General features: G+C 46.5%; 1 protein-coding gene across 1 annotated transcript; it reads left to right on the forward strand.

Annotated features, from left to right (window-relative positions):
* The first annotated feature begins 3,775 nt into the window (after positions 1–3,775).
* LOC130119512 (hsp90 co-chaperone Cdc37) lies at positions 3,776–11,315 on the forward strand. Its single transcript, XM_056288029.1, has 8 exons — positions 3,776–4,087; positions 5,316–5,597; positions 6,387–6,492; positions 6,627–6,742; positions 6,959–7,081; positions 7,339–7,521; positions 10,642–10,713; positions 10,919–11,315. Exons 1-8 carry the CDS (start codon positions 3,980–3,982, stop codon positions 11,063–11,065), a joined length of 1,137 nt encoding a protein of 378 aa, XP_056144004.1. The 5' UTR covers positions 3,776–3,979; the 3' UTR covers positions 11,066–11,315.
* The last annotated feature ends 653 nt before the right edge of the window (positions 11,316–11,968 follow it).

Consider the following 11,968-nt stretch of genomic DNA (forward strand, 5'->3'; position numbering starts at 1 on the left):
GTGTCAGGTAATCTATGATGTACAAGAAAAGGCAGGACGTGTGGACTGACCTGGCATCCCCATAGCCTGTGTATCCCAGGCGTTCATAAACCGCTGTTGGTGAACCAGACGAGTAATCTAGTTTCATAGACGCTTTACACCGTGTGACACAACCAGTAAAAGTGGCCATGGTTTTGAAAAACAGCCTGGGCCAAAACTGGTCTGGCACTGATCTGCATTTGGGAGGGGAAGCGGGTGCCAAAAAGATTTTCACAAAGACAGAAAACAGTGCAGTTACGCAGAACTATTATTTTGATATTAACAAAAAGAAGCATAAAGCAGTCTGGACTGGGATGTGATAACAATCTACCACTACTACTTTCGGCTGCTCCCGTTAGGGGGCGCCACAGCGGATCATCCGTTTCCATTTCTCCCTGTGTTGTGCATCTTCTTCTGCCACCTGCATGTCCTCCCTCACCACATCTATAAACCTCCTCTTTGGCCTTCCTCTTCTCCTCTTCCCTGGCAGCTCCATATTCAGCATCCTTCTCCCAGTATACCCAGCATCTCTCCTCCACACATGTCCAAACCATCTCAGTCTTGTCTCTCTTGCTTTGTCTCCAAACCGTCCAACCTGAGCTGTCCCTCTAATATACTCGTTCCTAATCCTGTCCTTCTTCATCACTCCCAATGAAAATCTTATCATCTTCATCTCTGCCACCTCCAGCTCCTCCTCCTGTCTTATCATCAGTGCCACTGTCTCCAGACCATATAACATAGCTGGTCTCACTACCATCTTGTAAACCTTCCCTTTAACTCTTGCTGGTACCCTTCTGTCACACATCACTCCTGACACTCTTCTCCACCCACTCCACCCTGCCTGCGCTCTCTTCTTCACCTCTCTTCTGCACTCCCCGTTACTTTGGACAGTTGACCCCAAGTATTTAAACTCATACACCTTCGTCACCTCTACTCCTTGCATCCTCATCATTCCACTGTCCTCCCTCTCATTCACACATAGGTATTCCGTCTTGCTCCTACTGACTTTAATTCCTCTTCTCTCCAGTGCATACCTCCACCTCTCCAGGCTCTCCTCCACCTGCACCCTACTCTCACTACAGATCACAATGTCATCCGCAAACATCATAGTCCACAGACACTCCTGCCGGATCTCGTCCGTCAACCTGTCCATCACCATTGCAAACAAGAAAGGGCTCAGAGCCGATCCTTAATGTAATCCCACCTCCACCTTGAACCCATCTGTCATTCCAACCACACACCTCACCACTGTCACACTGCCCTCATACATATCCTGCACCACTCCTACATACTTCTCTGCCACTCCCGACTTCCTCATACAACACCACACCTCCTCTCTCGGCACCCTGTCGTATGCTTTCTCTAAATCCACAAAGACACAGTGTACCTCCTTCTGGCCTTCTCTATACTCCTCCATCAACATTCTCAAAGCAAACATCACATCTGTGCTCCTCTTTCATGGCATGAAACCATACTGCTGCTGCTGATCATCACCTCCCCTCTTAACCTAGCTTCTATTACTCTTTCCCATATCTTCATGCTGTGGCTGATCAACTTTATACCTCTGTAGTTGCCACAGTTCTGCACATCACCCTTGTTCTTGAAAATCAGTACCAGTATGCTTCTTCTCCACTCCTCAGGTATCATCTCGCTTTCCAAGATTGTGTTAAAAACCCCACTGCCACCTCTCCTAAACACCTCCATGCCTCCACAGGTATGTCATCAGGACCAACTGCCTTTCCACTCTTCACCCTCTTCATAGCTGCCCTCACTTCCTCCTTGTTAATCCACTGAACTTCCTGATTCACTATCCCTACATCATCCAACCTTCTCTCTCTCATTGTCTTCATTCATCAGCCCCTCAAACTACTCCTTCCACCTTCTCAGCACACTCTCCTCGCTTGTCAGCACATTTCCATCTCTATCCTTGACCACCGTAACCTGCTGCACATCCTTCCCAGCTCGGTCCCTCTGTCTAGCCAATCGGTACAAGTCCTTTTCTCCTTCCTTAGCGTCTAACCTGTCATACAACTCACCATACGCCTTTTCCTTTGCCACCTCTCTCTTTGCTTTATGCTGCATCTCCTTGTACTCCTGTCTACTTTCTTCATCTCTCTGACTATCCCACTTCTTCTTTGCCAACCTCTTCCTCTGTATACTTTGCTGTACTTCCTCATTCCACCACCAAGTCTCCTTGTCTTCCTTCCTCTGTCCTGATGACCCACCCAGTACCTTCCTAGCTGTCTCCCTCACTGTTTCTGCAGTGGTTGCCCAGCCATCCTGCAACTCTTCACTACCACCCAGTGCTTGTCTTAACTCCTGCCTGAACTCCACACAACAGTCTTCCTTCTTCAACTTCCACCATTTGCTCTTTGGCTCTGCCTTCACTCTCTTCCTCTTCTTGGTCTCCAAAGTCATCCTACAGACCACCATCCGATGCTGCCTAGCTACGTTCTCCCCTGTCACCACCTTGCAGCCTCCAATCCCTTTTAGATGGCCCCCTCTACATAAGATATAGTCCACCTGTGTGCACTGTCCTCCACTCTTGTACGTCACCCTGTGTTCCTCCCTCTTCTTGAAATATGTATTCACCACAGCCATTTCCATACTTTTCGCAAAATCCACCACCATATGTCCTTCCACATTTCTCTCCTTGACACCATACCTACCACCGCTGCCACCAATGTAACCGGTTATTTTCTTGCCCTGTGCGGGATTCGATACGGAGTGTACTGCACCACAAGGCGACATCACTAACCGCTCGGCTAAAGGGTCAGACCCGTTAGCTAGGGGTAACGTGTCTTATTAGTAGTTTACATTAATTTTTTTCATTATTTTAATTAAACCCCATCATCCATATTTTACTGAATATCATGTTATTAGGTCTCTAATCTGTCATTACAGGCTGTTATGTGATTATATTTTGGTGTTTAAAAAACTGCTGGGAGGGTAACAAAACATTACGTTGGATGAGTGGAACGGACGTTACCATTCAGATCCACGTGATTAGCGCGGCGAACATTTCTATCTGAACTACTGTCACTGCAAAGAACCGTGACAAATAGTCGCTGTCGTCGGTGGTGTCCGTTGCATGGACGTATTCTACTATATCACATCCATGGTTCTCTGTATATAATGTGTTGTAATATTGTAGCGAATTCGAGGGACAACGCAACCACAGGAAGTGCCGCGGCCGGGAAGCGAACCTGTATCTCCCGCACCGCAGGAGGCATCGCTAACCGCTCGACTAAAGGGTCAGACCCGCCAACCAGCGGCCAGCGTGTCCTCTTATCCACGCACGTTACACTATGTTCAATAAATGTGTTCAACAAAATAAATTTATTTTAAAAAAAACCAGCGTGTCGTCATTACGGGGCGGACGTCCGTATAACCCGATTTGCGGCAAGTCGCGGACTCAGTGAGGCATGATTTTGCCGTAATGTCGCGCGAACATTTACGGTACCCACTGGCTTGTTTCGTCACCATGACAACTAAAAACAATCGCAATTTTCCTTTAAAATTACTCAAACGGCCGCGGCGAAGAGTCCAGTGCCCTTTGTACTTTCATTCAGTCTTTATGGCAATGTTCCATTTGTTGTATGTGGAATTTAAATATGTCAAGAAAAAAAAGCTCGTCACCGCGACCCGGAAAAGCGGACGACAATCAACAATGGCGACGGTCATACGTCAGTGCGGCAAAGGTGACGTCAGACGTCGAGGCGGAAGTTCGCAGTGATTCTTTCTAGAAGCTGCAGCAGCTCGTCTGAGCGGACTGGTCGCCCCGGCAGGTACCGTTTACTAGGCGGGGAAACGCGGCTAGACGTCACGCCGGACCCCCCAAAAAACACGCGTTTCGGAACCTCGTTGACATTTAACGCCGTACATGTTCTTGTGTTTCGCTCGCGCGTAGCCGTTAACCGAGGCGCCTAGTTTTGTTGTTAGCGTTAGCCTCCTTAGCATCATGTCCAGAATAGACTACAGCGTGTGGGACCACATCGAGGTGTCGGACGATGAGGACGACACGCACCCCAACATCGACACACCCAGCCTGTTCAGGTGGAGACACCAGGTACAGTACAACGTAGAGATGTGTGGATAGTCTTCTGGGGTCCTTTTTTTTGTTGTTGTTGTTGGTATATTTAGATTACACCTTTGTCTTCTGACCCGACGAATTCTCCCAAAGGTGTTCTCTCGCGGAGTGAAAGTAAAGCCAAGGCATACACAGATCAGCCAAAACCGCTCGGTTCAAAAGCGGCTTCTTTCCTGCAGCAGTCGGCACACCTGACATGCCTTGCTAGCTAGCTAGCTAGCCCCCCTTGCCTCCAAATCCTGAACGCACTGGACTTGTCTGCACTGGTCTATATATAAATCATTGTACTTCCTGTCTGCTGGCCTACTTGATGTGCTGGGGAACTGAACTGGGCATATCATATATTAACTACATATTCCCACATTCGGTTTTTTTCTCCTTTTTTGTGTGTGTTGTATTGTTTATAGTGCATGCGTGCTTGTTTTTCTGTCTTTTTGCTCTGCGACTAGGCTACCAAAACAAGTACCGCCAACACTGTTGCTTGGCAATGATAATAACAACGTAATAAAATAAAAGTTAAGTATTAGAATAGTACATACTAGAATACATGATAGTAGGGGGTGTCTGGGTGGCGTGGCGGTCTATTCCGTCGCCTACCAACACGGGGATCGCCGGTTCGAATCCCCGTGTTACCTCCGGCTTGGTCGGGTGCCCCTACAGACACAATTGGCCGTGTCTGCAGGTGGGAAGCCGGATGTGGGTATGTGTCTTGGTTGCTGCACTAGCGCCTCCTCTGGTCGGTCGGGGCGCCTTTTCGGGCGGGGGGGACTGAGGGGAATAACGTGATCCTCCCACATGCTACGTCCCCCTGGTGAAACTCCTCACTGTCAGGTGAAACTCCTCACTGCCAGGTGAAAAGAAGCAGCTGCTGACTCCACATGTATCAGAGGAAGCATATGGTAGTCTGCAGCCCTCCTCGGATCGGCAGAGGGGGTGGAGCAGCAACCAGGACGGCTCAGAAGAGTGGGGTAATTAGCTGGATACAATTGGGGAGAAAAGGGGGGAAATCCAGAAAAAGAAAAGGTAATAGAATAAATGATAGTCCAATCCTTCTCATAAATTTAGCTGGTGTAAGTTATACAGTAATTCCCCCAGACACAGATGAAAGGAAATGGTATTAATGTATTAACTAGAGGATCATGTAATGTGCGTTATTGTCTGAACCTGTGAATATTGTGATGTTATTTTCTCTGACTTTGTCCATCAGGCACGTGTGGAGCGAATGGAAGATTTTCAAAGAAAGGGAGATGATTTAGAGAAGACGCTCGCAGACTGCAAGCGTAAGTTGACTGAAGTTCAGAAGAAGACGCGCGACTTGGCCATCTCGCCGACAGATGATGCCAAAGCAGAGCTGAGCAAGACTCAGGCTGAGGAGAAGAAGTTGAAAAAAGAAGAACGGGACTGGGAGAAGAAACTAGATGAGCACCGGCGAGAAGAGAAGAAGATGCCATGGAACGTGGACACGCTGAGCAAGGACGGTTTCAGCAAGGTGGGACAAGTTCAAGGGAATGCTCACCTTCTCTCTTCTTTGGAAGGAAACATCTCCTTGGACTGCAGCTTAATGTTGTTTTACTCATGATACATACATACATTGCATGCAGAGCCTGACTGACACATTTTCTGGCTTTTCCAACTGAATCTGGCGTTCATATGATTGTCCGAGCAACTCTTATTTAAATTATATAACAGTTGTTGCATGGGATTTGCACCTCTCACTGCTTACCGCACCTTTTTACACTAGGGCAGTGTATGAATAAATGAAGAGGCAGATATGTGTATATCTAAAGAGGAGGCTGATGTGACATTCAATAGGTCTGTGAATCTGGCAGTACGATATGTATCACGGTACATTGATTACGATGCAATATATCGTGATACTATAAGAAAGGTGATGTATTTTGCCTGTGTTCTTTGTGCTTATGCTACTTCCTGTCTCAGTTTACGTTGTTGGGTTGGAGTGGAAGAGTCAAATGGCTGAAGATCGATTACAATACTGCCATCTAATGGTCGTGGGGTTGCATACAACACAAAATGTTTGTCACAAACCTTTACATGTAAACAATTAAAAATCGATATAGTGGTTTTATGAATTGATACAATGTCACAAACGTATCACAATACAGTATCACAAAAGTATCATACAGTATCACGATACTTGAGTGTATCGATATTTTCTTACACCCCTAACATTCAGTGTGTGTTGCAGCTGAATCAGATGTCCTGGAGCTATAGTTTATGATTACATACTTTTGTTGTGTGGCCTGTGATTCTTCCACAGAGCATTGTGAACGTCAAAGCAGATTCCAACGAAGAAACGGAGGAGGAGAAAGAGCAGAAGCACAAAACCTTTGTGGAGAAGTATGAAAAGCAGATCAAACACTTTGGTAAGATTCATTACCAAGTCACCCACGTCACATTCTCCCCTGCACAACAAGAGGGAGTCCCATTCTTTACTGCATGTTACAGGGGATCAATAGCTGAGAGTAGTAAGGGTCCTTCAGTGCTATCTTTGCTGCAGGCATGCTGCGACGTTGGGACGACAGCCAGAAGTACCTTTCTGACAACTCCCATCTAGTTTGTGAGGAGACTGCCAACTACCTGGTCATCATGTGCATTGATCTTGAAGTTGAGGAGGTAAAAGTTGCTTCATTAAAAAAAAAACACACAAATAAAAAAATCTCCCTCACTTGTTTTCTACGTAGGGCACTAGCTCACAAACTGTAGATTAGAAATTCCCTTTTGTTTGCCTTAACCTGCCCCAACATTACCCTTGCACAGCCTTTGCATACGCTCAATGAGGTCTTTATTTGTAAACAATATTTTAACACTCTCCTTTTCCTTCTTTCATAGAAACATGCTTTGATGGAGCAGGTGGCTCATCAGACCATAGTCATGCAGTTCATTCTGGAGCTGGCTAAAAGCCTCAAAGTGGACCCCCGCGGTTGCTTCCGTCAATTCTTTGCCAAAATTAAGGTGATTACACATTGCTATGTACTTATCATCCTACAGCCTGTGAGGAAAACCTTTATTAATGAAAAACATGTTGTCTTGCGCAATCACTTTTTAATGACGGAACAAACTCAGGAATAACACAAAGGCACACAAACACCCAGGAATAAGGCGATCTCACTCCAGGTTTTATTGAACGCTGGCGTGAGATCTGTCTGGTTGGTTGGGAATCTCACACATTTCCCTAGCTTAACTAACCTTTCGAGGTGTCTCTCTGGCAGACTGCAGACCAGCAGTACCAGGATGCTTTCAACGATGAGTTGGAGGCGTTCAAGGAGCGGGTGCTCGGCCGGGCTAAGATCCGCATAGAAAAAGCCATGAAGGAGTACGAGGAAGAGGAGCGTCAGAAGCGGCTGGGACCTGGAGGCCTAGATCCTGTGGAAGTATACGAGTCCCTGCCAGAGGTACAGTTTTTATAGATTTTGAGGGTGCTGTGTGTTATTCCACTGGAATTGTAACATGCAGTGTGACCGTAAACAAGGCAAACTAACTGAAATAGAAAGGAACTGGACACACAGCTGGTTTGATGATGTGTCATTTTTGAAAAGCCCTCAGAAATTCAAAGAAGATTGAGTCAGTTCATCTTGACACAGTGTTTATTGACAGCTTTGTTTCATCATTCAACTAAGAGACCTCTTCAGTCTAAACTGACTGCAGGTGTCCCGACCCTTATAAACAATGTAACCAATACAGTGCCTAACAACTGAAACCAAAGACCAGTTACATATGCAAATATGGGTGTGACCATTAACTAGAATTTCGATGGCCATGTGTACTATTCATAGAGGGTTGAGGAATAGTTGCAGTCGCAGCATTGGAAGATGGTGACAGATGTAGCCCCCCCCCCCCCCCCCCCCCCCGTTCAGGCATGGTCATTCCCTCTTAAAATAGATGGCCTAGTGGCGACGAAGGCCGACTGTTGCGTCGCCTCACGTCGCCTGCCGTCTGGACCAAAAAGTAGCACTTGAACACACCGCAAAGACTACAGCCGATGGCCAACTAGCATGTACCTTCTGCACTGATTCACTAAGCTGAACGGCCAATCAGAGTGATCTCTCTCACCGACAGGTTCCGCCGATTCAACATGCTGAATCGGCTGAAAAGCTGTCGACGGGTGCCAATGATGCGGGACACACCGCAAAAACTAGGGTCAAAGACACTCAGCGACGGCCCGATATTGGCGTGTCAGGGCCCTTAGCTCTTCTGTGTTGTGCTATTCTTTTGGCCAGCCTCTGTTTAGTTTCCCCGATGTACAAGTCACAGCAATCCCCCTGGCACTTCACAGCATACACTATATTGCTGTTTGTGCCGGGGGACTCGATCCTTGGGGTGGACCAACTTCTGGCGCAGCGTGTTTTGGGGCTTGAACGCAACTGAGGTGCGGTGTTTTGAAAACGCGCGTCTCAGCTTTTCCGACACTCCCGCCACATACGGAATCACCACTCCTTTCTGCTTAGGCATATGAAACTGGTTTTTGGTTTCGGTCGTTATGCAGCTGTGTTGTTTATAAGGGTGGGGATACCTGCAGTCAGCTTAGACTAAAGATGTCACTTAGTTGAGTGATAAAACGTATCTGTCAATAAACGTATCCAGATGAATTGATTCAACCTGTTTCACGTTTTTTTTATGTCGTTGGCGTTTTAAACAACTACAAAAACCACTCAGCCGGCCCCGCTCCCACGTTTATAATAGATAAATCTGTGGAGTTGGAAAAGCAGTGATTCATTTGCTTTGTTTTAATCGGTACTGCTCAGTAATTCCTGCTGATATTTACTCGTCATGTTTTGCTTCAGGAAAGCTGATATAACACACCATGCCTTTTAAATACCTTCAACATCTTCCATGTTTCCTCTGTTTTCTGTTGGAAAAACCTTAACTGAGTCACAGAAAGTTGAATCAGTTCATGTGGACACAAAATTTATTGAGAGAAGCGTTTCATCACACATCTACGTGACCTCGTCAGTCTCAGATGACTGCAGGTATCCCACCCTTATAAAGAATACAGTGGCATAACGACCCAAACCAATGACCAGTTTCATATGCAACTGCTGCGACCATTAACTAGAGTTTCAATGGCCATGTGTACTATTCACAGAGGATTGGGGAATGGTTGCAGTCACAGCATTGTAAGATGGTGACAGATGTACTCTTAGGACCCTTTTCCACTACATGGTACCAGCTTGACTCGACTCGACTTTTTCGTTTTCCATTACTGGATAGTACTGGAATTTTGGTAACTGTTACCACTTTTCTGGTACCACCTTTGTGGAGGTCCCAAAAAACTGGAGCATGTACCAAAATCAATGCAGACCACCTCCACTGAGGGGGCACTGTTACGGTGATGGAAAACGACACTACCATGTAGTGGAAAAGGGGCATTAGGCCCTCCGGTTCAGGGATGGTCGTTTCCTCTTCACAGCAGACGAGTTTGCCTTTCTTTTTTTCCTTCTTCTGTAGCGTCATCTTTGACGTCATGACGTTCGTGATGTCACGAACGCGCTGGAAATCAGGGAAGTAAACAGTAGAAAGCAGCATGGAAGCCAGAGAGACGGTGGTTAACGTTACTTTTTTATATCTTGTACTTCAGTCTCTTTCAAACCATACAAACTCAACGCAGACTGAACGATGTTCGAGCGCTGCTTGAACGAAGACGCTGTACCCACAAACAATAAATGTTTTTCTTCAGTTGCGGCGTGATTTTATGACGCACAGACAATGGCGCTACGTCATCGCACAGCACAAATTAGCGTGTCCACCCGGGTGTCGCGTTTACATCAATGCCAATCGGAGGTGGAGCCGGTAAATACCCGTGTCTGCCGCAGAGTCGTGTGACCCGGGAGTGAACGACGATTGTACCCTTTTACATTGACAACCAAAGGCGGGTGTTAGCGGATGTTAGCGGGTTCCTTGGCCAGTGGGAAAGGGGCTTTAGATGAGTGACACAACGTTTCAGTAAACGTTGTGTCCAGATGAACTGATTCAACTTCCTGTGATCTTCTTACCTGGATTACACTGGTCAATACAGTTTTTCTTGCATGGGGTTTTTCAACGGATTCTAGCTCACTTTTGGGTGCTGAATCTAAATCTGGCATTAGTTTTTGCCTATCACATCAGGTTTTTGAACTATGAAAAATCATTATTTTTGAGAAAACAGCAATTTTACACTCGAAGTTAAAAAAAACACCGTTGCGTTAGAAGATCGATAGGTGCAAAAATGATTACAATGAATAAATAAACACTCAGCCTAGCATGAAATTACTTAGGAAATGAATAGGGGTCATTTTTATCCCCACCAAGATTGCCAAACTAGATGGTCAACTTTTGTAAAATCCTGAATAAGGAGCATACAGATAGCACAAGAACTTGATGTGATGGAGCAAATCTGAGCTCAGATTTGGATTCAGCAGCCCAAAATTAGCCAAAAACAGTTTCCAAAGTCCATGCAAGGAAAAAAAAACTGTACTTTTGTAGACCAGTGTTATCGAGCATGCATACAGACACCTTAACTGTGTTTTCCACTGCAGGAGATGCAGAAATGCTTCGATACAAAGAATATCCAGATGCTCCAAGATGTTATCAGCAAAATGGACCCAACGGTAGGTAGCACCGGCTGCTGTGAAAGCATTGAATCTTTTTTTTATTTTTCTAATCACAGTTTACTTTATTTTTTCGGAGTGGGGGGAAAGAAGCTGGCTGTTGGACCCCCCCCCCCCATCAGAGCTGTCCAAATACAACTTCTGTAAGGAAAATAGGATCATATTTGTTCAGCTGAGAAAATCTTAATTAATCTCCAATCCACAGGAGGCAAAGGCTCACATGAAGAAATGTATAGACTCGGGGCTCTGGGTCCCAAATTCCAGGACAGATGATGGGGACGAGAAGGGTGAGGATCTCACCTACGAGGAGGTGAAGCCAGAGACAGAAGAAAATAAGGATGACAAGCATTGATTTTATAATCTTGTTTTTCGCAAATGTCCTCACTCCCCTCCCCGCGTTTGCGACTAGTTTATTGCCATACTATTAGAACCATGTAACCTCTCGAAGATACAAAGATAATTAGCTATGAGTTTATGTATTTGTCATAGCATTTACCCAATTGCACAATAATGTATGAGAGTCGCCTGCTTGGGAATCCCTTGGCCTTCCGTGTTTCTTCAACCTTCAGTCTGGACATCAATAAAGCAGTATTCATATGTTGTGGCTTCGACCTCTGTCTCGTATTTGTGTGTTAGGCTGCTTGTGGATAGACCTTACTTCCTGTGTGTGGTCAAGTCAGATCAAGAAATGTACTGTTCTGGGCGTCCGGGTAGCGTAGCGGTCTGTTCCGTTGCCTACCAACACGCAGATCGCTGGTTCGAATCCCCCTGTTACCTCCGACTTGGTCGGGCGTCCCTACAGACACAACTGGCTGTGTCTGCGGGTGGGAAGCTGGATGTGGGTATGTGTCCTGGTCGTTGCACTAGCGCCTCCTCTGGTCGGTCGGGGCGCCTGTTCGAGGGGGAACTGGGGGGGGATAGCGCGATCCTCCCACCCGCTACGCCCCCCTGGTGAAACTCCTCACTGTCAGGCTGGTGACTCCACGTGTATGGGAGGAGACGTGGTAGTCTGCAGCCCTCCCCAGAGACCGGGCGGTATTTGGGCCGGTGGCTGTTGGTGGTTCTCCCTCGGAGGGTTGGAGATGACAGACAGGAGGACTGTCAGAGAGCGACAACCACCACAGCCGCCTGACGCCTCCAAAGAGCGAGACCTTCCAAAAAGAGTCCGGGCCTTTGGGATACAGTAGCTGTATGCCAGCAAGTCAAATAAGGAAGTCCACGGTGGGCTAAATCTCCATTTAAATGAGCTTTCACA

This window comes from Lampris incognitus, chromosome 10 (assembly GCF_029633865.1).
Source record: "Lampris incognitus isolate fLamInc1 chromosome 10, fLamInc1.hap2, whole genome shotgun sequence".
Lineage (NCBI taxonomy): Eukaryota > Metazoa > Chordata > Actinopteri > Lampriformes > Lampridae > Lampris > Lampris incognitus.

Coding starts and splice junctions, on each gene's coding strand:
- LOC130119512 (XM_056288029.1), top strand. CDS start 3,980: ATGTCCAGAATAGACTACAGCGTGTGGGACCACATCGAGGTGTCGGAC. Junction 6,493..6,626: donor AAAGCAGATCAAACACTTTG/GTAAGATTCATT, acceptor TCTTTGCTGCAG/GCATGCTGCGACGTTGGGAC. Junction 6,743..6,958: donor TTGATCTTGAAGTTGAGGAG/GTAAAAGTTGCT, acceptor CTTCTTTCATAG/AAACATGCTTTGATGGAGCA.